Consider the following 26,864-nt stretch of genomic DNA (forward strand, 5'->3'; position numbering starts at 1 on the left):
TGAAGCTGAGACTCCAACACTTTGGCCACCTCATGAGAAGAGAAGACTCCCTGGTAAAGACCCTGATGTTGGGAAAGATGGAGGGCGCAAGGAGAAGGGGACGACAGAGGACAAGATGGTTGGACAGTGTTCTCGAAGCTACCAGCATGAGTTTGACCAAACTGCGGGAGGCAGTGGAAGACAGGAGTGCCTGGCGTGCTCTGGTCCAGGGGGTCACGAAGAGTCAGACACGACTAAACGACTAAACAACAACACCTTGGTTCTCGAACCTAATCCGTTCCGGGAGCCCGTTCGACTCCCGCAACCGTTCAAAAAGCAAGGCGCAGCTTCCGATTGGCTGCAGGAACTTCCTGCACTCAATCAGAAGCAGCATCAGGTTTTTCGGCTTCCAGAAAACGTTCACAAACCGGAACACTTACCTCCGGGTTTGCGGCGTTCAGGAGCCGAAATGTACGAGTACCAAGGCGTTTGAGAACCGAGGTACGACTGCAATAATATTAAAATTCATATGCTGCCTTTCATCTAGGGATCTCTGGGTGGTTCACGACATAAAAATGCAATCTATATAACACAAAATACATACTAAAATAAGAACAAAAAGAAAAAACCAGTAATTCCCTTCTCCCACAACACATTTAAAAGGGTATTGGATGTTGGAAGTTACAGGAATTATCAATAATCGAGGATGGCAGATGAAGATGATGGACTATGCGGAGATGGCTGAGCTGACTGGTAGAATCCTGAATCAAAAATTTCAGAGAGACTGGAGTAAATTTATTTGTTATATGAATAATTATTGCAAAAACGTGACGACATTAGCAGGACTGAAATAAATCCTGCGACGATCAACTGAGGTACTTTTCATGATCAGAGAAAAAGAGACGATGCTAAATTTATTAAGATCAGAAAACTATAAAGTGCGAGTGTAATTACTGTATTTGATAATAGAAAACCAGATGGATTGTGGGACGTCCTGCGCTCGGCAGAGCAAAGACTATATAATGTTTGAAATGTAATGTTTGAAATGTTTTATACAAAAATAAAAACTATATTTAAAAATTAAAAAATAAAAGGGTATTGGATGTTAACCAGCCGGAGGCCTGGCTGAAGAGGAACGTTCTTGCCTGGTGCCTATATGAAGGCGCTAGTTATAAAGCAGCAATGTGTATTCCTACTTTTAAAGCAGGAATACACAGAGTCTTTGTCTAGTAGATGTGGCACTGAGTGAACATGCCTGGATAGAGCAGAAGATCTGTACACTCAGAAGCCAAAGGGCAGCAGATGAACGCCGCCTTAGAGTGACAAATCTTTGGAAATGGACTGCCCTCGGGTGTGGTTCCTGACTAAGGCATCCGGCAGCCGTGTCACTTGAAATAAGAGCTTTGCAAAGAAAGCCAGCCCTGCTGTGATTATTTTGTTGGTTGCAGGCATCATCAGGCTTCCCTAACAACAACAACAACAACAATAATTTATATCCCGCCCATTTGGCTGGTTTTCCCCAGCAACCCTGGGCGGCTTCCAACAGAATATTTAAATACAATAATCTATTACAGTGGCACCTCGGGTTAAGTACTTAATTCGTTCCAGAAGTCCGTTCTTAACCTGAAACTGTTCTTAACCTGAAGCACCACTTTAGCTAATGGGGCCTCCTGCTGCTGCCGTACCTCTGGAGCACGATTTCTGTTCTCATCCTGAAGCAAAGTTCTTAACCCGAGGTACTATTTATGGGTTAGTGGAGTCTGTAACCTGAAGCGTATGTAACCCAAGGTACCACTGTAAACATTAAAAGCTTCCCTAAACAGGGTTGCCTTCAGATGTCTAGTAAAAGTCTGATAGTTGTTTTTCTCTTTGACATCTGGTGGGAGGGCGCCACCACCGAGAAGGCCCTCTGCCTGGTTCCCTGTAGCTTTGCTTCTCGCAGGGAGGGAACCGCCAGAAAGCCCTCGGGGCTGGACCTCAGTGTCCGGGCTGAACGATGGGGATAGAGACGCTCCTTCGGGTATACTGGACCCAGGCCGTTTAAGTAAGTTGATTCCAGAGCCTGCAGCATGTGTGAGGTGGCCGTTCCACAGCTCTCCAGCATTAACTTAATAATAATACTTTATTATATATACCCCGGCCATCTATGGCTGCTTGCCTGTTTGAGAAAGAATCGTTTGCTCACCTGCTTGCGCCAGTTAATTGTTCAGCACCCAAACGTGCGGTTAGAGTTGATGGTTCACGCAGCAGGACGGAGTAGTCTCCTCACTTAGGACAGGGCTTTGGGGGGAGAATAAAATGAAATTGTCTCGCCGTACCGTTATTATATAAAACAGGCAAACCCAACCTTCGGCTCTCCAGATGTTTTGGCCTACAACTCCCATGATCCCTAGCTAACAGGACCAGTGGTCAGGGATTATGGGAATTGTAGTCCAAAACATCTGGAGGGCCGAAGGTTGGGGATGCCTGATATAAAAGCTGTAGTGTGCCTGGGCATTTTTAGTTCTGGTCACCCTCTGATCTTGGGACAGGAGCAGGGCCCAAAATAAATAAATACCGAAATGAGAAAGAGATTGGAGCACCTTTTGTATGCAGAATGTTTAACACTTATTTAGTTTGGAGGATATGGGTGATTTCTGCATTGGGGAAAACAAAGACCAAAATAGCTGCGACGCCCGGACATGAATGGTCTTATTTACTTGAAATCACAGAAGTGTAGAATTGGAAGACAACTAGTCCACTCCCAGCAATGCAGGAATCCCAGCCAAATAATCCTTTAACATATGGCTATCCAACCTGGGTTTGAAAACCTCCAGCGAAGGTGAGTCCACCACCTTTCGTCGAATCCTATTCTGTTGTCAAACAGCTTTTTAAAAGGGTGTGGATGATACTGAGAAAGATGGGCCGATAGATACCTTTCCCGCCCGGACCTGGCCACAGTGATCCATGCGACGGTCACCTCCAGGCTTGACTACTGTAATTCGCTCTGCGCAGGGCTGCCCTTGAAACTGTCCCACAAACTCCAGCGGGTGCAGAATGCTGCAGCGAGACTCCTCACGGGGTCTCTGACATGGGAGCATATTCACCCAGTGCTTTTCCAGCTGCACTGGCTCCCGGTCGAGTACAGGGTCAGGTTCAAGGTGCTGGTCTTGACCTTTAAAGCCCTTTGTGGCTTAGGGCCCTCGCATCTACGGGACCGCCTCTCCTGGTCTGCCCCGCAGAGGACCTTAAGGTCCATGAATAACCATAGTTTAGAGGTCCCGGGCCCTAAGGAAGTCAGACTATCCTTCACCAGGGCCAGGGCCTTCTCAGTGATGGCTCTGACCTGGTGGAATGCTCTGTCCCATGAAACTAGGGCCCTTCAGGATTTAACCTCCTTTTGCCGGGCCTGTAAGACAGAGCTATTCCGCCTGGCCTTTAATTTGAATTCAGCCAGGTCTTTTATTTCCCTTCTCTTCCCTCCCCCCCTCCCCTTTTATGAAGATCACCCGCTCTGAGATCCCACAGCTAATTCTCCCCTGGCCTCCTCGCTGACCCAAGTAGGACCAATTCAGCCAGCTAGCCCTGGGGATTATCTAATTGATTTTTGATTTTTGAATTTTATTGTTATTCATGTTTTTATACCGTATTTTATGCTGCTTTTATAATTAAGTGTTTTAAAGCGTTTTAAATTTGTTGTTAGCCGCCCCGAGCCCGGTTTTTGAACAGGGAAGGGCGGGGTATAAATAAAAATGTATTATTATTTATTATTATCAGACAGATTCCGATACACCTACACAAAGGAATGAAAATGTCTCAACCTGCAGCCCAAAGCAACCAAGAATGGGAGCGAGGGATGGAAGGAGGGACTGATTTCTGTTCCGACCTACGTCCATCGCATGTGGCGTTGCTTCTCTTCCACTGCGGTTCAGCTTCCGACAAAAAAGAGAGCATTATTTTGCTTGCTGTCCAGTGTGGCAGACATTCCACAGCAGTCATTCCAATGCAGAGGAAACACAATGCAAAATACAGGATAAGTCGTCCATGACATATCGTTTGTGGATTAAAAACAACAAATAGCAGCAGGGCTGGTTTTCTTTCTGGACAAGCAAGCGACCACTGGCAATTTCCGTCTCTGCGTTGGAATCCTCCAGCATCTACTCCTGGGAGCTTCACTTATCTCAATTCCAAAGCCAAGGGGCCACTGCAGAGAAGGCCCTGCTTGCAGTCCCGGTGAAGGCGACTTCCGTTACTGATGAACAGGGCAGGGCGGCACTGGGATTTTGTCAAAAATTTGGAGGAGGGCTGGCTTCTTCGCAAGCTGCCATGCGTGCGTTCCGGTACTGTCAGGGGAGTCCTGCAACCCCGCCTGCAGGAGAATTTCCACACATGTGGCATGCTGGCCTGAGCATGCCAGGTGCAGGGCTGTGGGAAGAGAAGAAGCAGACTTAAGATTGAAAGGGAAGGGTTTGGTGGCCGGCTGCTCATGGCACAGTTTCTTTCTCGCTTAGCTGCCTGCGTTTACAGTTGATTAAGTTTCAGTTGATTAAGCTGCATGAGTGTTCAATGGGAAGCCAGTTAGGTATCGTGGTTATAGCATTGGAGAGACCAGGGTTTGAATCTCCACTCAGCCATGAGAACCACGTGCCCTGCCTTGAGCTCCTTGGAAGAAAAGGGTGGGATATAAAATGCAATGAATAAATAAAATAAAGCAGAAATCACCTTCTTGACCACTGGGACCACTATTGGTCTTGCCCGCCCCATCCGCCAGAGCCTGTCTTTAAAGGCAGGGGAAGCCCCTAACTCACGGAGGGTTTGAGACCCAGCGGCTACCTTCACTTGGTGTAGCCAGCCAGTGGAAGCCATTTCCCAGGATTGTGGCTGCTGTCGCATGCTGACAGCTTCATTCATTCACACACACACACAATTTTCTGTTTTACAATCTAGAATACTCATTTAAACATCCTTAAAATATCAATGACTTCCCTTCTTCTCTTTCCCATGGTTCATTTTGCATATCACATATCCCTGCATATTCTGCAGAAACTAAACCAATCAGTCTTCCATTATTACATCCATCAAAACTTATTCACACTGTTGAATTTATCTTAATGCTGCCAACGTTTTCAAGTGTACACAATTCCCCCCCCCCATATATTCAATAAACATTTTCCAATCCACTCTAAACGTATGTTCTTCTTGTTCTCTTATTCTATATTCTAAGTCTGCAAGCTGCGCATATTCTGTCAGCTTAAGTTGCCATTCTTCTTTAGTTGAGACCTCGCTCGTTTTCCATTTTGGGGCTAACAAAACACGGGCCTCAGTAGTGGTGTACATAAATAACCTTTTTTGATACAGAATTTCCGTCTGAATTATCCCCAACAAAAAATACTCTGGGTTGTTGTTTTTTGGAAAAGTACTTTAAAACATTTTTTTCAATTCATTATGCATCATTTCCCAATACTCTTTTGCCTTTTTACAGGTCCACCACATATGAAAGAACGTTCCCGCTACCTCATTGCATCTCCTCATTGCATGTTGACAGCTTCCAGGAGGCGCAGGTGAGAGCTAAGTGCAGGATGGGGACCAAAGGTGGACAAACGACCCCAGAAGGAGCCTGTCATGTCCCCCACCAGAGGTATTGTTGTTGTTGTTGAGTCGTTTAGTCGTGTCCGACTCTTTGTGACCCCCTGGACCAGAGCATGCCAGGCACTTCTGTCTTCCACTGCCTCCCGCAGTTTGGTCAAACTCATGCTGGTAGCTTCGAGAACACTGTCCAACCATCTCGTCCTCTGTCGTCCCCTTCTCCTTGTGCCCTCCATCTTTCCCAACAGCAGAGTCTTTTCCAGGGAGTTTTCTCTTCTCATGAGGTGGCCAAAGTATTGGAGCCTCAGCTTCAGGATCTGTCCTTCCAGTGAGCACTCAGGGCTGATTTCCTTAAGAATGGATAGGTTTGATCTTCTTGCAGTCCATGGGACTCTCAAGAGTCTCCTCCAGCACCAGAATTCAAAAGCATCCATTCTTCGGCGATCAGCCTTCTTTATGGTCCAGCTTTCACTTCCATACATCACTACTGGGAAAACCATAGCTTTTACTATACAAACCTTTGTTGGCAAGGAGATGTCTCTGCTTTTTAAGATGCTGTCTTGAATAACTCAGAGAAGCTATGAACTATGCCGAGCAGGGCACCCAAGATGGACAGGTCATAGTGGAGAGTTTTGACCAAACGTGATCCACCTGGAGGAGGAACCGGCAAGCCACTCCAGTATCCCTGCCAAGAAAACTCCATGGACCAGAGGTATTACCCCTCTCCAATACCCCATCCACCCCACTGGAATCCTGTTTGTGCAAATGCCAGACGTAATCCCAATCCAAATGTGAAAGGGTCTTACCGGTACGATTTTTTCCATCCGTCGCATTCAGATCAGCGCCAAGAAACAGAAGAGTCTTGATTGTGCCTGCATGTCCTTCCTGCGTTGTTAGAGAAGAGACACAACTTTCACGCTCAGCAAAAAATAAACAAAACCAGAATTTATCTATCTAGGCCAGGGATCTGGGAACCTGTGGCTGTCCTGATATTTATTGGACTCCAGCTTCCATCATCCTTGACCATTGGCCATACAGGCTGGGGCTGATGGGAGTTGGAGTCCCACAACATCTGGATGATCACAGGTCCCCCTCCCTCCCATTTCATTCCTATTCCCCTTCTGGTTTCAAAGTGGACAATCTGACACAGTGCAGATTAGCAGTGGGCTAGACACACTGCTTGTACAAAGGTCCAAGTTTCAGCCCCGGACTCAGCTACATTAGTAAAGAAAATGATGATTTGAATGCACTATAAACATGCAGCACCAGATGGCGCCAGAGAGCAGGGAATTTTTATATGTGTTTTTCCATAGGGATTTTTTATTATTATTTTGTTGAAACGATCTAATTTCTGATTTATTTACAGCATTTCCCCCTCCTGTTGGTAGATCGACCCCCTGGCACCTAGAGTTGCTACCTTTGTTCTGGCAAAATACAGGACAGGGCGTGGCGGTCCTTTACATTTATAAAAATATTTTATATATAAAAAACTATATGCTGAGAGAGAGATATATATATATATATATCACATACATAAACATATACATATATATATACACACATACACACTCACATAAACACACACACACACATATATATATATATATATATGTGTGTGTCATATATATGGGACGCAGGGGGCACTGTGGTCTAAACCACAGAGCCTAGGGCTTGCCGATCGCGACGGGGTGAGCTCCAGTTGTTCAGTCCCAGCTCCTGCCAACCTAGCAGTTCGAAAGCACATCAAAGTTCAAGTAGATAAAAAGTACCGCTCCGGTGGGAAGGTAAATGACATTTCCGTACGCTGCTCTGGTTCGCCAGAAGCGGCTTAGTCATGCTGGCCACATGACCCGGAAGCTGTATGTCAGCTCCCTCGGCCAGTAAAGCGAGATGAGCGCTGCAACCCCAGAGTCATTCGTGACTGGACCTAATGGTCAGGGGTCCCTTTACCTTTATATATATGTGTGTGTGTGTGTGAATATATATGTATATGTGTATGTGTATGTGTATATGTATACAGTGGTACCTCAGGTTACATACGCTTCAGGTTACATATGCTTCAGGTTACAGACTCCGCTAACCCAGAAATAGTGCTTCAGGTTAAGAACTTTGCTTCAGGATGAGAACAGAAATCGTGCTCCGGCGGCGCAGTAGCAGCAGGAGGCTCCATTAGCTAAAGTGGTGCTTCAGGTTAAGAACAGTTTCAGGTTAAGAACAGACTTCCGGAGCGAATTAAGTACTTAACCCGAGGGACCACTGTATCAGAGTGGTTTACAATAATCACACCTAAAACCATACAATAAAAACAAATTTTTAAAAATCAGAAATTAATTATTATGGGCCGTAAGACTGCAGGAAAGGGCCTGTCTTGTATTAATGGATGGGATATAAGCTACTCTGGGAGCCTTTTTGGCTGAAAAGCCCCTCCAAACACCCTCAATATAATGAACAAAAGGACTGGGAACTCCTCTCCCCCCCCTCTTTGCCACAGACCCTAGAAAGCCACTGCCAGCCAGAGTAGAGAGAATTGTATTTTTATGCTGTGAACCACCCTGAGATCTATGGATGAAGGGTGATATACCAATAATAATAACTATTATTATTATTATTATTATTTATACCCCACCCACCTGGCTGGGTATCCCCAGCCACTCTGGGCAGCCTCCAACAGAACATTAAAATACAATAACCTATTAAACATTAAAAGCTTCCCTAAACAGGGAATAATAATAATAATAATAATAATATCAGACTAGATGGGACCAAGGGTCTGGCTCAGGGAGAAGGCAAGCCCAGATGTTCGTACGATGAATTGCACATGTCGGCAATTCAGTTTTAATAGCCCGATTTATCTTCCGCAGGCCATGCGCTGGCAGCTGAAGAGCTGCTGAGAGAATTAAGTCTCGTGAAGATAAAAGGCTGGATTCCTAGCTGTAAATCTAATGCACTTCTGCTTAGCAGGCCAGCATCGCTCTTTATAATGGCTGAGCGCTGGGCAGCCAAAAATGGAGCCAGTGACATATAAGAGGCAGGGAACTGGAACGAGCAGAGAATTTCCTAGTTTTAAAGGAGCCAAACAATAGAGCGCTTTTGTGCAGGGAGAGGAGGGCAGCATGGAATAAAGATGGTGTGGAGGAACTTATTATTATTCTTATGTATTACCGTATTTTTCGCTCTACAAGACGCACCAGACCATAAGGCGCACCTAGTTTTTGAGGAGGAAAACAAGAAAACAAACATTCTGAATCTCAGAAGCCAGAACAACAAGAGAGATCGCTGTGCAGAGAAAGCAGCAATCCCTCTCGCTCTCCTGGCTTCAGCGATAGCTGCGCAGCCTGCATTCGCTCCATAAGACGCACACACATTTCCCCTTACTTTTTAGGAGGGGAAAAGTGAGTCTTATAGAGCAAAAAATACGGTAAGTTTGTAGGCCACCCTTCATTTGCAGTTCTCAGGGTGGTTCACGGCCTAAAAATGCATTATTAAAAACACAAGGTAAAGGTAAAGGGACTCCTGACCATTAGGTCCAGTCGCGGACGACTCTGGGGTTGCGGCGCTCATCTCGCTCTATAGGCCGAGGGAGCCAGCGTTTGTCCGCAGACAGCTTCCGGGTCATGTGGCCAGCATGACTAAGCCGCTTCTGGCGAACCAGAGCAGCGCACGGAAACGCCATTTACCTTCCCGCTGGAGTGGTACCTATTTATCTACTTGCACTTTGACGTGCCTTTGAACTGCTAGGTTGGCAGGAGCAGGGACCGAGCAACGGGAGCTCACCTGTCACGGGGATTCGAACCGCCAACCTTCCAATCGGCAAGCCCTAGGCTCTGTGGTTTAACCCACAGCGCCACCTGCGTCCCTATTAAAAACACAAAGTACATGATTAAAAACAAGAACAGAAAAATACAAACCCTTAGCCCCCTGAAACCCATTGGCTCTCCAGATGTTGCTAACTACAACTCCCATCATCCCCGCCCATTAACATCTGGAGGGCTCCATCAGTAAAGCATGAGACTCTTGAATCTGAGGGTCGAGGGTTCGAATCTCACGTGGGGCAAAAGAGTCCTGCATTGCAGAGAGGGTTGGACTAGATGATGTTTGGCAACTCTACGATTCTATGCCAGTTCCGTGCAACAGCATTGCACAGATGCGGGACAATGTTTAAGAGAAGAAACAAGGACAAGTGGGACATAAAATGGAAGAATGGTATAAAGAGGTGTGGGATATAGCTATGGTGACTGGGGACGGCCGCCGAGACCACATAACACCAGTCTTGAAAGACCTACACTGGCTCCCAGTACGTTTCCGAGCACAAGTCAAAGTGTTGGTGCTGACCTTTAAAGCCCTAAATGGCCTCGGTCCTGTATACCTGAAGGAGCGTCTCCACCTCCATCGTTCTGCCCAGACACTGAGGTCCAGCTCTGAGGGCCTTCTGCTGGTTCCCTCCCTGTGAGAAGTGAGGTTACAGGGAACCAGGCAAGGGCCTTCTCGGTAGTGGCACCCGCCCTGTGGAACGCCCTCCCGTCAGATGTCAAAGAGATAAACAACTACCTGACATTTAGAAGACATCTGAAGGCAGCCCTGTTCAGGGAAACTTTTAATGTGTGACATTTTGATGTATTTTTAATCCTTGTTGGAAGCCGCCCAGAGAGGCTGGAGAAACCCAGCCAGATGGGTGGGGTACAAATAATAAATTATTATTATTACAGTGGTACCTTGGGTTAAGTACTTAATTCGTTCTGGAGGTCCGTTCTTAACCTGAAACTGTTCTTAACCTGAAGCACCACTTTAGCTAATGGGGCCTCCAGCTGCCGCCGCACGATTTTTGTTCTCATCCTGAAGCAAAGTTCTTAACCTGAGGTATTATTTGTGGGTTAGTGGAGTCTGTAACCTGAAGCGTATGTAACCCAAGATACCACTGTATTAATGATAAAGTAACATATGCCATTAAGGTAAGATGGGGATATGCAGGAAAAATGATTTTTAGGAGATATGGAGGGTGTTTGTAGAATTTGTACTGGTTTTTTTTTTTTTTAATTATTAAAGATTTCTTAGTATACAAAAATCCGTGCATTGTCTTTTTTACAATTTGTACTGTTAAAACGGAAAGGGGTCAAACCATCGCAAGAGGTGTTGAAATTTTGGGAGGTTGGATAGTTACAATGGAATGGTCTCAGTGGTGGGGTGCATGTTTTTATTCTTATTTATTTATGATTATTACTTTGTCAAAATAATTTTAAAAAACTTTAAAAAAATAGAAAGGGGAAGCAGAGGAACAAGAAGTCTTGATTTGTTTTTTAAAAAACACTTTGTGCATCCATGTCTAATTTTGCCCCTTTCTAGAAATTTATTTATTGGTATGTGATTCTCTTTCTGTACATCTACCGAAGAATAAAATAAAATAAAGTAGAAGATTGGCAAAATAAATTACTGAACTTTGAAGGGCAAATTATTACAAAAAAAGGCAACCGTTCACTACATATGTTTAAAGTGTTGCGTATAGATTCTTACATTAGTACAACTTTTAAAAGTCACTTGGAATAAGATGAAGAAGGTTTTAAAATTGGATTGTTAAGTATATAAGGTTTCATGGACATGTAGGAACAAGTATATTATAATGGAACCTGGAGGGAAACGTACTCCCAAAAATTATGGTTTAATTTGGTTATGATTTTTCCCCCTGTGTTTTTTCTTTTCGTTTTGTCATTTTTGGAAAATCAATAAAATGTTATAAAAAAAGAGAATAAAATAAAATAGGGGAGGGGGAGGAGAAACCTCTCTTGGGAGAGCAGCCTTCGAAGGCACAGTAGCCGCCCCCTCAGTGAAAACTCCCAAGGAGAAAAGCAAAGGACCTTGGCAGCGTAATGCAAGGCTGTCAGCTGCAGCGAAGTGGCTCTGGAGTTGACGTCGACACCGAGATCTGAAACTAGGAACCGGAGGGCAGGATCCTGCGCTGTGACCGCGGCTTGGTGCAAAGGCTGAGCGCCGAGAGCATCCCGGGCGCTGTAGCAAGCCTAAGGGTGTGAAAAAGGCAAAGTCTTTGTGTGAGAATCCAGCCCAAACTAAGGCCCGGTGGCCGGATCCGGCCCAATCGCCTTCTCAATCCAGCCTGTGGAAGGTCTGGGAATCAGCATGTTTTTACAAGAGTAGAATGTGTCCTTTTATTTAAAATGCATCTCTGGGTTATTGGTGGGGCATAGGAATTGGTTCATTTCCACCCCAGAATTAGAGTCCGGCCCCCCACAAGGTCTGAGGGACAGTGGACCGGCCCCCTGCTTAAAAAGTTTGCTGACCCCTGAGCTAAAGCATCACGTCCCTTGGGTTATTTGTGGGGCCTGCCTGGTGTTTTTCCATGAGTAGAATGTGTCCTTTTATTTAAAATGCATCTCTGGGTTATCTGTGGGGCATAGAAATTTGTTCATTTCCCCCCTCCCAAAAAAATATAGTCTGGCCCCCAACAAGGTCCGAGGGACAGTTTACTGGCCCCCTGCTGAAAAAGTTTGCTGACCCCTGATCCAGCCTAACCATCTGGAGTCACAACCTGCCAGAATCACAGGTCATCTCCGCACCAGATGTTTATTGCAGGCGCCAGCAAACTTTTTCAGCAGGGGGCCGGTCCACTCTCCCTCAGACCTTGTGGGGGGCCGGACTATATTTTGAAAATAATAATAATGAACGAATTCCTATGCCCCACAAATAACCCGGAGGTGCATTTTAAATAAAAGGACACATTCTACTCATGGAAAAACACGCTGATTCCCGGACCTTCCGCGGGCCAGATTTAGAAGGTGATTGGGCCGGATCCAGCCCCCGGGCCTTAGTTTGCCTACCCAGGGTTTAAAGCATTGCTCTCCTACTTTAAACAGACACAACATCGTTTGCACGTACCTTATGTTTCTCTAGAAGCAGCTGTGCGATGTCAAGGTGCCCATGTTGTATCGCATCCATAAAAGGCGTGACACCACATTTGTCCCTGCTATCGGGCTGGTAGCGGCACCTTAGGATTAAGCACAAAAAGGACAAGTTAGAGCAGTGAAGGCATTGTCCCCTGGTGGGGGCCGTGGGATTACCTGGGGGTGGCGTCACACACAAAGGAATGTGCAAATGACTATCAGGCTGTGAAAAGCTGGACCCGTCTACTGCAATTATTAAGTTTGCAGATGACACCACCATAATGGGTTTAATAACAGGTGGAGACGAATCAGCGTATAGAGGGGAGGTCCAAAAAATATCTGCATGGTGCTTAGGGAACAACTTGCACCTTAATATGAGTAAGACAAAGGAGATGGTGTTGGCCTTTTGGAGGAAGAGACGAGAACTAGCCCCGCTGTACATCGGGGAGGGCTGTGTGGAAAGAGTCTCTTCCTTCAAATTCCTATGAGTTTATCTCAGTGGAGACCTTACTTGGAAAATCATTACAGCCCAGGTGGTTAAGAAAGCCCAACAGAGACTTCATCTCCTCAGAGTATTGCAAAAGAATGATGTCAATCAACATTTGATGATCTCCTTCTACTGGTCCACAATAGAAAGTGTCCTTTCCTACTGCATCACAGTGTGGTATGCTGGTTTGACATCAACTGATAGGAAGTGCACAAGATATTATGGGCTGTCCCGCGAATCCGCTGAATGAAATCGCAGAAGAACGTTGACTCAGGAGAGTGAGGAAAATTCTCAGTGATGATTCACACCCTGGCCGGCACTTTCTTGATCTCCTGCCCTCGGGCAGAAGATATATAGAAGCATGATCAGTTGCACCAACAGGGTAAAGAACAGCTTCTATCCGTGGGCTGTTAGGCTGCTGAATGAAAAGATAACAACAGGGCAACTGACTTTCGGGTTTGGTAGGTGTGCGTCAGTAAACGAGGGGAATTAAGACTAAGAGAGCTGAGTGGGGGGTGCTCGTGTAATCTCACTGTATACAAGCTGCACAAGTGACAATAAAGTATTTCAATTTCAGTTTCAATCCCTGGACCAGGTTGGTCAAGTTTGTTGAATTAATTCAACTAAATCGTTTCCATTGGGTTTTGAGTAAACGTGCAATTAAGTGTCACTGTTTTGAATTTTATCGTGTTATTATTTTCCTTAGTGGAAGGTAATATATTTTTAAATAGGGTTTTATAGGTTGTTGCTTTTTTAATAGGGCAGGCACTGGGCATGAGTTTGTGGAACTAAGGGGACAGTGGCCTGAAAAAATTTGGGAACTTTGGGGCTAGAGCAAAGTAAAGTAGTAAACCAGAGAACTGGAGGGGCTTTTTGTGATGGGTGAGATTTATTCTTTAATTTGCTGCACAACCATATGGAAATTCAGTGCAAAACAATAAAAAAAAAATCATAGCCAAGCAGTTAAAAAATAATCAAAGACAAAACCTAGCTCAAAATTCAGTTTAAAACTGAGAAGTGCTGGCTCTAAAAATTTTTTGGGGGTAGTGGAGGCTCACATTTTTTGGACTTGAGGACCACATACATCCTTGGCCAGCCCCAGCATGCAAGATTCAGTTGTCCTGGTATTTTTTTCCTACCTTTTAAGCAGCCACCGAAATCCTTCCTGCTAAAAATCGGGTGGCAAAACCATGCTCCCTTCTCACTCCTTTGTTTGTTTGTTTGTCACAAGGACCTGAGAAGAGCCTGCTGGATCAGGCCAAAGGAGGCCCATCTAAGTCCAGGATCCTATTCTCAAAGTAGCCAACCAGATGCCGAGTTCGAATCCGCACTTGGCCATGAAGGTCACTGGGTGCCATCTCTTAGCCTTTTATTATTATTATTATTTTATTAACATATAAAACACATACATATACAGTGGTACCTCAGGTTAAGTACTTAATTCGTTCCGGAGGTCCGTACTTAACCTGAAACTGTTCTTAACCTGAAGCACCACTTTAGCTAATGGGGCCTCCCGCTGCTGCCGCGCCGCAGGAGCACGATTTCTGTTCTCATCCTGAAGCAAAGTTCTTAACCTGAAGCACTATTTCTGGGTTAGCAGAGTGTGTAACCTGAAGTGTCTGTAACCTGAAGTGTATGTAACCTGAGGTACCACTGTACATTTACACAATACATGTATACAACACACTACCTAATTTTTCTAACATAAAACAAGCCTACATTACTCTATATAATACCTACCTATACTGTACATATCAACATACCTACACACCTACGCCACACGGACGCCCACCAAGTGACTTGACTTCCAGCCGTTCTTGTTACGCTACTTTATTTTTCCAACTAGCTTAAACACATTTCATTATTTCTTTTATCTTAACTTTACTCTCCTTTCACTCTAATCATTTTCTGGATTCACTCAATATCTGTCAGAAATTCTACTTTTTCCACATAAATTTTGATGTATTCCTTAAAGATAGCCCACTCCTTATTCACTATTTGTACCAGATCTCCTCTTACCCTCCCTGTTAGTTCGGCAATATGGAAGTATTCCATCATTTTAGATAACCAGCCTGTTTTAGTTGGGACGCTGCTGCTTTTCCAATTTTTGGCAATCAATAACCTTGCTGCTGTAGTTGCATACATAAATATTGGTTTGACCGTTTCTCCTAGGTATCATGTCAGAGGAAATAAAAAGAACAGTTGCCATCTCTTAGCCTAGCCAGCTTCGCAAGGTTGCTGAGAGGATGAAATGCGGAGAACCGTCTACACCACCTTGAGCTCCTTGGAAGAAAATGGCCGCTATAGCAATGTAATAAATAAATATTCCTCCTATGGGAAGCCCAAAAGACAGGAAGTCTTGATAAAATGATAAAATGTCAATGATAAAATGGGTGATCGATACTGGGCATAACATCGAATTGGAAGCGTGGAAAGGACTATGGAAGGAGGGTTTGAGATTTACAGGCTGTATGGATCTAAAGGAAAATTTGTTTAAAATGTTGTATAGATGGCACTTGACGCCAGTAAAGTTAGCTAAAATGTATAGAAAAAGAGAAAGAAAATGTTGGAAATGTAAAAAAGTAAATGGGGATTATTTTCATTTGTGGTGGACCTGTGACAAGGTTAAAAAATTTTGGGAATCAATTTATAATGAACTTAAAAAAATACTTAGGTATACTTTTCCCAAAAGACCGGAAGCGTGTCTATTAGGTTTAATAGGAATGGAAATCAAAATGGGAGACCAAAATCTCTTCATGTATGCTATGGCCGCCGCAAGAACCCTCCTGGCCCAAAGATGAAAAACACAAGACATATCAACCATCCAGGAGTGGCAGGTGAAGTTGACAGAATACGCAGAACTTGCCAAATTGTCAGGAAGGATCCGGGACCAGGAAGACCAAAGATACCAAAATAACTGGTGTAAATTTATTGAATATTTAAAGGAGAATTGTAAAGAGGTCAAGACACTAGCAGGATTGACATAATACCTTCAATGTATAATAGTACTATTGTGAGAATGACGTGCGCGATAGAAAGGGGTTAAATATACCAATTGCGGGGGGGGGGGGGAGTCGTGTCTCGGCAGAGTAAAAGGAAATGTATGGCATTAATATGGTTTGTTGGAAAAGAATATGTAAGGAAAACAATAAAAATTTGCTTGGGGGAAAAAACAGGCAGTCTGCTTACCTTTCAAGGAGCATTTTCACTACCTCCAGATGTCCATGCATTGCTGTGTGACAAAAAGGGGATTTATCAAAGTTGGGTTTGATGACAGATACCAGACTTCCCCAACCTGGTGACTTCCAGATGTTTTTAGACTATGATTCCCATCATCCTTGGCCTGTAAATCTTCCCTTACTATTTTTGGTCACAAATTAAAATCCCCATAGTTGATATCTGGGCTTTTTTTTCCAGCCGCAACTTGCCGGAATTCAGTTCCAATCAGGTGGGCGCCTTTGACATCATAAGAAAACAAGGGAGGTGTTCATGGCGAGTTCTGGCACCTCTTTTTATAGAAAAACAGCAATGGTTGATGTTAGTATCTACAGGGGAGCCTTGGTTCTCGAACTTAATCCCTTCGACTCCCGAAACCATTCAAAAACCAAGGTGCAGCTTCCGATTGGCTGCAAGAGCTTCCTGCAATCAAACGGAAGCCGCATTGGACGTTTGGCTTCCAAAAAACGTTCGAAAACCGGAACACTTAATTCCAGGTTTTTGGTGTTCGGGAGCCGATCTGTTTGTTAACTAAACCATTTGAGAACAAGGTACCACTGTATTTGTCAAGCACCTCTGTACACAGTTAGTTATCTGGAGATAACCTCTGAACTCACCTCAAGCCTCTGATTTTGCTACACACTAAAACATAGCTGTCAACCTTCCCTTTTTTTGTAGGAAATTCCCTTATTCCAGCGCCATTTCCCGCTGCTTCCTGCTGCTATCCCAGATTGTTAGATATCCCGTAGATTGTCCCCAGGACAGGTGAGGCTGCTGATCCCATATTTTCGAGGCTGCTGATCCCTTCTTTTCAAATCTGAAAGTTGACAGCTATGCACTAAAAGGAAAAGCGAGCACCAGATGTCAAAGTGAGCAGAGTCCACAATGCAGTCGTACCTTGGAAGTTGAACATTTTGGCTCCTGAACGTCGCAAACCCGGAAGTGAGTGATATTTGGAACCTAAACGTCTGTTGCGGCTTCCGCAGCTTCCGATTGGCTGCAGGAGCTTCCTGTAGCCAATCGGAAGCTGCGCCTTGGTTCCCAAACATTTTGGAAGTCAAAAGGACTACTGGAATGGATTCCATTCGACTTCCATAGTACGACTGTACAGTGGCACCTTGGTTCTCAAACGCCTTGGTACTCAAACAATTTGGAAACCAAACACTGCAGACCCGGAAGTAAGTGTTCCAGTTTGTGGACATTTTTCGGAAGCCGAACGTGCTCCATTTTGTGTGTTACGCTTCCATTTTGAGTGTTACGCTGAGGCCCGTCTGTTTTTGCTATTTATTTTGTGGTTTTGTGGCTTTCTTGTTTAGTTTTTGTGACTGGGTGGAACCCAGTTCAGCTACTGATTGATTATGTGACTGCAGTACATTGTTTATTGCTTTCATTTTGTGGATCAACGGTCTCGTTAGATAGTAAAATTCATGATCAATTGCTGTTTTAGGGGTTGTTTTTAAAAGTCTGGAACCGATTAATCCATTTTGCATTACTTTCTATGGGAAGCCACGCCTTGGTTCCCGAAGGTTTTGGAAGTCGAATGGACTTCTGGAACGGATTCCGTTCAACTTCCAAGGTACGACTGAATCTTGCAAGTTCTCAGCTTTCTGGCGACTCCAGATCATCCTCTGCCAGACTTCTTTGGAAGAGGAGTCATCCGGTTGGAGCACAACAGACTCAGAGGTCAGCAGTTCCCTATCACAATCTTCTGAAAATGCAACTAGGGAAGACCTAGGGATTTTGCTATCTTTTGACCTCAAATGGTGGGACTACGGCCCAGTAGACCTGAAGGAGCATCTCCACCCCCATCTTTCTGCCCAGACACTGAGGTCCAGCTCCGAGGGTCTTCTGGTGGTTCCCTCCCTGTGAGAAGCAAAGCTACGGGGAACCAGGCAGGGGGCCTTCTCGGTGGTGGCGCCTGCCCTGCGGAACGCCCTCCCACCAGATATCAAAGAGATAAACAACTACCTGACATTTAGAAGACATCTGAAGGCAGCCCTGTTTAGGGAAGTTTTTAATGTGTGACATCTTAATGTATTTTTAATCTTTGTTGGAGGCTGCCCAGAGTGGCTGGGGAGACCCAGCCAGATGGGCAGGGTACAAATAATTTATTATTGCTGCTGCTGCTGCTGCTGCTGCTGTTATTACTACTACTACTACTACAGTCCCATGGAAATAGACATCCTCCACTTAGGGCTGAGGTGATGTATCATCTATATGCCTGCAATCACACACCTTAACTCACCTGCTGTGTGTAGGGGGGTCCTCTTGATTTTGCTTTCCGTGTCCCAAATGGTTGGAGAGACATCCAGGAGGTACCGGATGACCTCAGGATCCCCCTCTCGGCTGGCAATATGGAAACAGCTCCAGCCATCTTTGTTCTTCAATAATGGGTTTGCTCCGTGGTCGATGAGATCCTGAATGACTTCTAGATTCCTTCTGGTACAAGCCATCATAAGAGGAGTCCTAAAAGTCCAGGACAGGGATGGGGGAGACACAATTTATTATCAGAGACAGAAACATTTCCCCCAATTCATAGGAGACAGTATCCAATATTCTAGAGCCAGCCTGGAGGCCAGTCTGAAGAAGATTTCAAATCCTGGAGGCGGTTGGAGGATGGATGGTGGCTAATGGATTGAGGTTGAATCCTGACAAGACAGAAGTACTGTTTCAGGGGGACAGGGGGCAGGCAGGTGTGGAGGACTCCCTGGTCCTGAATGGGGTAACTGTGCGCCTGAAGGACCAGGTGCGCAGCCTGGGAGTCATTTTGGACTCACAGCTGTCCATGGAGGCGCAGGTCAATTCTGTGTCCAGGGCAGCTGTTTATCAGTTCCATCTGGTACGCAGAATGAGACCCCACCTGCCCGCAGACTGTCTCGCCAGAATGGTGCATGCTCTAGTTATCTCCTACTTGGACTACTGCAATGCACTCTATGTGGGACTACCTTTGAAGGTGACCCGGAAACGACAACTAATCCAGAATGCAGCAGCCAGACTGGTGACTGGGAGCGACCGCCAAGAAATGAAAGACCTACATTGGCTCCCAGTACGTTTCCGAGCACAATTCAAAGTGTTGGTGCTGACCTTTAAAGCCCTAAATGGCCTCGGCCCAGTATACCTGAAGGAGTGTCTCCACCCCCATCGTCCTGCCCGGACACTGAGGTCCAGCACCGAGGGCCTTCTGGCAGTTCCCTCACTGCGAGAAGTGAGGTTACAGGGAACCAGGCAGAGGGCCTTCTTGGTGGTGGCACCCACCCTGTGGAACGATGTCTGACTCGGTATAAGGCTGCTTCCTAAGTTCCTTCAGTGTTCCTTGCAACTCTGAGAGCCAGTGTGGTGTAGTGGTTAAGAGCGGTGGACTCATAATCTAGGGAACCGGGTTCGCTTCCCCGCTCCTCCACATGCAGCTGCTGGGTGACCTTGGGCTAGTCACACTTCTCTGAAGTCTCTCAGCCCCACTCACCTCACAGAGTGTTTGTTGTGGGGGAGGAAGGGAAAGGAGAATGTTAGCCGCTTTGAGACTCCTGAAGGGGAGTGATAAAGCGGGATATCAAATCCAAACTCTTCTTCTTCTACGATTTTGTTGCAAATGCTAAATACGACCCAAGTTACAACCAAAGACCCCACCCTCCGCAAAAAAATCTGACGGCAACATACCAGTCTGCTTTCTTCAAGCAATCAACAGTAGCTCCTCTGTCCAGCAGGTACAAGACGCAGTCCCTGTGACCCATGGAGGCTGCCTCGTGGAGGGGTCGCTTGTAATCACTATTAAACACTTCAATGTCCATTTCTAAGGTCTCGACTAAGTAAGTCAGGATCCTCAGCTGACCGTGCCGGGCTGCGTAGTGGAGCAGGGTGTCTCCGGACCTCCCAAAATGCCTCCTTTTCACATCCCAAACATTTGCGACCTCTTCTTTCAGAAGGATGAGATTCCCTTCCTTCACCAACCTAGGAAGGTTGCCCTCAGCCATTGCTGAAGGTGGATGCAAAAATTACAGCTCCAGGTAAGAATTCGGAGTCAGGAGTGACACGGCAAAGCTTACTCCCTCTAGGTCTCCATGGTGTTTTGGCCCCGTGGCCTAAAAACAGGAAACAAAAAGGGGGGAAATCGTAAGAGAGGCTCCACCTGTTGAGTCAAGTGTTGATGGCATTTTATCATTGTACTGTGGAGAGTGTATTAACTTAGGTCTGTGTGTGTGGTTTGGGAGCTGTATGGTCAGGGGAAAAACAATGTAAAGACTGCGGAGAGAATAATTGGGTGCCCTCTTCCCACCTTGGATTAAATCTATGCTTCCAGGTGCCATAAGAAAGCTGCAGAGATAGCGCAGGATAGTGCGCACCCCGGAAATGATCTCTTTCAGCTCCTGCCTTCTGGAAGAAGGTACAGGGTTATCAAGACCAGGACTAGCCGCCTGAGAAACAGTTTCTATCCAAATGCGATTTTGGTTTTAAACGCAGTATATGGTAGTCTCTATGGGAGTATATTGTATTTAATTATGGGGTATCAGAGTTTTTAGGGGGCTAACCAGGTTGGGATAGCAGGCTTGTTGGTTTTTGAATGTCTTATGTAGATTTTTTCAATTTCGTTGTTCTGTATGGGACAATGACAATGAAGATTATCGTATCGTACCTGTTACTTCAGTTGTTGAAAAAGAAATAAGTATTTCCCCAATTACCCCCTCCACCCTCAGCCTAGATTTCTCCAAGGTGACAAAGGGTACTGTTTGGATTCTAGGATTTTGGAAGGGCGTTGCAACTCAGCAACAGAACACGTGCTTTGCAGGATAAAACGTAAAGGGACCCCTGACCTTTAGGTCCAGTCGTGGCCGACTCTGGGGTTGCGGTGCTCATCTCGCTTTACTGGCCGAGGGAGCCAGCGTACAGCTTCCGGGTCATGTGGCCAGCAGGACTAAGCCGCTTCTGGCGAACCAGAGCAGCGCACGGAAACGGCGTTTACCTTCCCACCAGAGCGGTACCTATTTATCTACTTGCACTTTGACGTGCTTTCGAACTGCTAGGTTGGCAGGAGCAGGGACTGAGCAACGGGAGCTCACCCCGTCGCGGGGATTCGAACCGCCGACCTTCTGATCAGCAAGTCCTAGGCTCTGTGGTTTAACCCACAGCGCTAATTCTAGGTTTGTCCCCCATCCTCCTCCCTGCCGCGTTCTGCAAGAGGGGCCCACAAGACAGCTCAGTTGGTTGACTCTGAAGCTCAGGGCTGTGGGTTTGAACCCCAATGCTGGGCAAAAAGTTCCTATACTGAAGAGGGTTGGACTAGATGAACCTTGGTGTCCCCTTTCAACTCTCCAGTTCTATGAGTCTATGAATACCAAGGCTACAGAGGGAGCCCGCCAGAGCCACCTTCTGAGCAGGTTGTATGTGAGGAAGGGGCAGTGGGCTGTGTGGCCTAATATGACAGCATAGGCTTTAGCGGGATGAGGGAGACGACAGGGCTCCTGTTCCTTTAATAGCTTGCTACCGTCTTTTATATAACTATTAAAGGTGCAGAAGCCCTCTTTCTCTTCTGCATCTGGCTACCCTCTGAGTTGCACTTCATATTTCTGTACTGCCATCCGTAACAACTACCTGGCTTTTTAAAGACACTCCTCCATCCCAGAATCCTTCTCAGCCGCTAACAGATTGATTTGATTCAGTATTATTTCTATGCTGCCTTTCAGTCAAACGAATCACAAAGGGGTTTACAAACGCTAAATTATCAAATATATCCTTTATTAGGCATAGCAAACCCACATTATCAAACAGACACTGTATACAAATTGTGCAAAATACAAGCTTAATGTAACAAGGTTTGTCCCAGTCAGATCATTAACTCCAGAGAAAATCAATTTGCATAAATAATACAGTACAACCGCTAATTCTCTTTATAATGGCCCAGTCTTTCTACATGGACAGCACTCAAAAATTCGGCCACTATTAAAGTCATTTGATCATTACTGTCCGAAAGCAGCGTAGAAATCAGCCAATTGAATTGTAAGGCCTCTAATGCTAAATTATAATAACACAATGGCAGAAACAGGCTTATCCAGGGACCGTAAAAAATCAATGACGATCCTGGCAAACGTTACCTGAGTCACAGATTCTTGTGTAGCTAAAACAGCACCATCTGCACACAAGAAAGGACTTATCAGCAGGTTTTGGGGAACCCATAAAGTTTACAAGAAGACTTGGGGGGCTGCCACAAGTGGCAACCCCACAAAACTGCCCAAGGCGCATGCTCAGTGGACACAAAATGCGCATTGACTGTTGGGTAGCAGAAAACAGAAAGGGGTATCCTGGATGATAAACAAGAACCCTGAAGAGGAGCAAGGCACAACCTGCCCCATGCTTTTTAACATCTACATGCAGCCGCTGGGAGAGATCATCAGGGGGTTTGGGCTGGGTGTCCATCAATATGCGGATGATACCCAGCTCTACCTCTCTTTAAATCAGAACCAGTGAACACGGTGAAGGTCCTGTGTGAGTGTCTGGAGGATGGATGGCGGCTAATGGATTGAGGTTAAATCCTGACAAGACAGAAGTACTGTTTTTGAGGGACAGGAGGTGGGCAGGTGTGGGGGACTCCCTGGTCCTGAATGGGGTAACTGTGCCCCTGAAGGACCAGGTGCGCAGCCTGGGAGTCATTTTGGACTCACAGCTGTCCATGGAGGCGCAGGTCAATTCTGTGTCCAGGGCAGCTGTCTACCAGCTCCATCTGGTACGCAGGATGAGACCCTCCCTGCCCACGGACTGTCTCACCAGAGTGGTGCATGCTCTAGTTATCTCCCGCTTGGACTACTGCAATGCGCTCTACGTGGGTCTACCTTCGAAGGCGACTCGGAAACTACAACTAATCCAGAATGCAGCAGCTAGACTGGTGACTGGGAGCGGCCGCTGAGACCACATAACACCGGTCTTGAAAGACCTACATTGGCTCCCAGTACGTTTCCGAGCACAATTCAAAGTCCTGGTGCTGACCTTGAAAGCCCTAAACGGCCTCGGTCCTGTATACCTGAAGGAGCGTCTCCACCCCCATCGTTCTGCCCGGACACTGAGGTCCAGCGCCGAGGGCCTTCTGGCAGTTCCCTCCCTGCGAGAAGCCAAGTTACAGGGAACCAGGCAGAGGGCCTTCTCGGTAGTGGCACCCGCCCTGTGGAACGCCCTCCCACCAGATGTCAAAGAGAACAACAACTATCAGACTTTTAGAAGACATCTGAAGGCAGCCCTGTTTAGGGAAGTTTTTAATGTGTGACATTTTAATGTATTTTTCATCTTAGTTGGAAGTCGCCCAGAGTGGCTGGGAAACCCAGCCAGATGGGCATTGTACAAATAATAAATTACTATTACTATTACGTTCGTGTTGCCCTCCTGCCAACAGTATTGGTGTGTGTGTGTGTGTGTGATGTATAGAAGGAAAAGGAGGAGGAGGCAGCTGAGAAGAAGTCCAAAGCACAAACATGCAAGTTAAGGACTAAATTAAGACGATATTCAGAATACAGAAGTGCCAGAAGCGATCCACCACTGGGAAAAGAAAACACGACATAATATTTCAAAGCGACAAGGTATTAGAAGCCTGCTTGAATACAAACGCCGCCTGCCTGGGGAAAACTCGGCATACCTGCTTCTTTTAACTCCAATAAAACCGATTAATGCGCAAGGGATCCCTACGCGCTTCCACCACTCTTGCCCCGCACATGGAGGACTGCCCACGAGAACCGGAAGTGAATGCTACGCCGACCTCTTGCCTGATGCTATTATCTCTTTGATTGGGAGGAAGGCCGGAAGCAAAGAGGAAGTACGTCAGCAAACTCCGGGCAACGTGTCCGCTTGTGCCCTCGGAGCCCTGGCAACGGCTCGGCCGAACCCGGAAGAGCCCGCGGGCCGGCGAGCTCTATGGCTCGCCTGGAGCGTCAATCAGGGGAGGGCGGGGCCTAGGCGCCTAGCAAGGTAGGCTGCGCGAAGCAAAAACGCTGGCGGCGGGTTAGGTGGGCGTGCAAAGGCGACGCCTCTTTCCTGCTTTCAAGTTTCTTCCAAGATGAGAGTGAGAGTCTGGGAAGGGGGAAAGGGAAATTGTTAATCCACACCCTTAATTAACTGCAAATGAGGGCTAATGGCTTTAAAACCCTGGTTTGCATGGGGTGGGGTGTTAGATATATTGGGGCTGTTACTAAATTAGGGTTGAATTGCATGTTTATTTTGGGAGGAAATTTGCTGGAACTTTAAAAATGGCAGGAAATCACTTTTTCTGTGCATTTTAATCCATAGGTTTTCTGTTACTATGTGTGCATTTCAGAGCCTGTGTGTAATTTTATAATCTGCTTTTTGCTTTTAAGTTTCTCTTTTTATTTGGGTGAGTGTGTGTGTGTCTGGTTTTATGGTTTTAACTATTAAGTCCATTTTTCTCAGGGTCTATTCCTTCCCCTGCCCACCCCCCTAATACTCCTAAGAGGGTCTCTTCTCCAGTCTTCAGAGGCAGAAAAAGGTCCCCCTTTCTTTCCATTCTGCAGTTTTAATCCGAAATCTTAGGCGAAGAACTGCGCCCAGAGCTCAGAACCTCTCGCGCTAATGAAATTCCCTGTCGCAAAATGCGCCTGGAAAAATGGGAGTTTTGAACACTGTTTTCATGTGGTTGTGAACCGCTGTGTGCTTTTTGTGATGTGGCGGCATATAGATTATTTAATAAATCGTTAGTTGGTTTTAAAAAATTTTTTAGCACATTATCCTTAATATTAACTCACCTTTTTTCCCCTGACAGAGACTTGAGGTGGCTTACTGATAAAAACAGGAGCAGCTAACAACACTGAGGAGGAATAATTAATTTTAAAAAAAATTAACAGAATTAAAACTGTATTTAAATTTAAAAGTTGTGTTATACGCAAACGGATAATTGTAGTAAAAACAGCAGGGCACCATCCCTTCCAGTAAAATAAATAGTTATAATAGCAATAATAATTTTCATTGTAACAAAAAAAAAAAGGTCACCGAGACTGTTGTGGCGACTGTAACCTACATTTAAGGCAATTACCGTATTTTTTGCTCTATAAGACTCACTTTTTCCCTCCTAAAAAGGGGAAATGTGTGTGCGTCTTATGGAGCGAATGCAGGCTGCGCAGCTATCCCAGAAGCCAGAACAGCTTTCACTGCGCAGCAATCCCTCTTGTTGTTCTGGCTTCTGAGATTCAGAATATTTTTTTTCTTGTTTTCCTCCTCCAAAAACTAGGTGCATCTTATGGTCTGGTGCGTCTTATAGAGCGAAAAATACGGTAGCTTATGCACCTGAGTTTCTTAACATTGCCTCACCTGTTCCAACACTGAATTAACACTCACAAAAGGGTGATTTCTTACCATTTTGTTGAGGACAGTGAGACGACGTAAGCAGCTTCGTCTAACAGCCTTTGAGTGTGAAGCTCTGAACCAGAGCCCGGAAGGGGCCTCATCATTGACGCAGCCTTTGGGTTGGAGACAAGGGAGCCAAGACGTCCACAGAGGTCTATACCCAACTTACCGGACGAAAAAGCACCCCCGAGGTATAGCCGCCTGTGGTGGAGGGCTGGAAGTGTGTGGGCGATCTCTGCTAAATATCAGGTGGTGGGGTTTCAACTCGGGTTTGGGGGAAGCCATGGGCAAAACTCTTGCTTCCGTAAATCGGCGGTGGGCAACCTCAGTTGGCTAAGCTTGGAGCAAATTGCTGGGTCTCAGCTTTTAACCCGCAGGGTTGTTGGGGTGAGGAAATGAGGGAAGGAGATGTTTGCGGCTGAGGGGCAGCCCTGGTAACAGCCTCCAGGATGGGTTAAAACTACAGTGGCGCCTTGGTTCTCAAACGCCTTGGTACTCAAACAACTTGGAACCCAAACACTGTAAACCCGGAAGGAAGTGTTCCAGTTTGTGAACTTTTTTCGGAAGCTGAATATGCTCCAATTTGAGTGCAACACTTCCATTTTCAGTGTTACGCTGAGGTCTGTCTGTTTTTGCTATTTATTTTGCGCTTTTGTTTTTGTGGCTTTTTTGTTTGGTTTTTGTGACTGTGGAACCCAGTTCATCTACTGAATGATTGATTGTGTGACTGTAGTGCATTGTTTATTGCTTTCATTTTAGATCCTGAGTAGGCAAACTAAGGCCAAGGGGCTGGATCCAGCCCAATTGCCTTCTCAGCATAGCTGTCAACTTTCCCCTTTTCTTGCGAAGAATCCTATTCGGAAAAAGGGAATTTCCCTTAAAAAAAGGGAAACGTTGACAGCTATGCTTTTCAGTCTGGCCCACGAACGATCCAGGAATCAGCGTGTTTTTACATGATTAGAATGTGTCCTTTTATTTAAAATGCATCTCTGGGTTATTTTGTGAGGCTTGACTGGTGTTTTTACATGAGTAAAGGGACCCCTGACCATTAGGTCCAGTCATGGCCGACTCTGGGGTTGCGGCGCTCATCTCGCTTTATTGGCCGAGGGAGCCGGCGTACAGCTTCTGGGTCATGTGGCCAGCATGACTAAGCCACTTCTGGCAAACCAGAACAGCGCACGGAACAGCGCCGAAGCAGTACCTATTTATCTACTTGCACTTTGACGTGCTTTCGAACTGCTAGGTGGGCAGGAGCAGGGACCGAGCAACGGGAGCTCACCCCTTCACGGGGATTCAAACCGTCGACCTTCTGATCGGCAAGCCCTAGGCTCTGTGGTTTAAACCACAGCGCCACCCGCTTCCCCCTATACATGGCTTTTATTTAAAATGCATCT

The 26,864-nt window shown here is 45.9% G+C and overlaps 2 protein-coding genes and 1 long non-coding RNA gene across 7 annotated transcripts in view; 1 reads left to right on the forward strand and 2 right to left on the reverse strand.

Moving 5' to 3' along the window:
• LOC308486534 overlaps window positions 1–26,864 on the reverse strand; it is a 154,725-nt gene that overhangs the window by 2,404 nt on the left and 125,457 nt on the right. The window lies entirely within an intron of this gene.
• ANKRD16 (ankyrin repeat domain 16) lies at window positions 1,883–23,865 on the reverse strand. 5 transcript variants are annotated; one of them, XR_013991032.1, is made up of 9 exons: window positions 23,753–23,865; window positions 19,795–20,216; window positions 18,383–18,603; window positions 16,111–16,153; window positions 12,430–12,538; window positions 11,394–11,555; window positions 6,351–6,429; window positions 3,780–4,383; window positions 1,883–2,259 (listed from the first exon to the last, which is right to left on the reverse strand). XR_013991032.1 is itself a non-coding variant. In XM_081023178.1 (8 exons), exons 2-8 carry the CDS (start codon window positions 20,106–20,108, stop codon window positions 4,208–4,210), a joined length of 1,104 nt encoding a protein of 367 aa, XP_080879304.1. In that variant the 5' UTR covers window positions 20,109–20,216; window positions 23,753–23,865; the 3' UTR covers window positions 2,660–4,207. The 5 variants fall into 5 exon arrangements, 3 of the variants coding, with proteins under 3 accessions (XP_080879304.1, XP_080879305.1, XP_080879306.1); XR_013991033.1 differs by having other exon boundaries at window positions 3,756–4,383; XM_081023178.1 differs by lacking the exon at window positions 1,883–2,259 and having other exon boundaries at window positions 2,660–4,383.
• The window catches only part of FBH1 (F-box DNA helicase 1), a 43,307-nt gene continuing 40,492 nt past the window's right edge, over window positions 24,050–26,864 (forward strand). Inside the window, exons 1-2 of the mRNA XM_081022719.1 lie at window positions 24,050–24,175; window positions 25,497–25,661. Coding sequence (XP_080878845.1) covers window position 24,175; window positions 25,497–25,661 — 166 coding nt within the window. The 5' untranslated portion in view covers window positions 24,050–24,174. The remainder of the gene's footprint in view (window positions 24,176–25,496; window positions 25,662–26,864) is intronic.

Source organism: Podarcis pityusensis (assembly GCF_964106645.2).
Source record: "Podarcis pityusensis genome assembly, chromosome: 10".
Taxonomy (NCBI): domain Eukaryota; kingdom Metazoa; phylum Chordata; class Lepidosauria; order Squamata; family Lacertidae; genus Podarcis; species Podarcis pityusensis.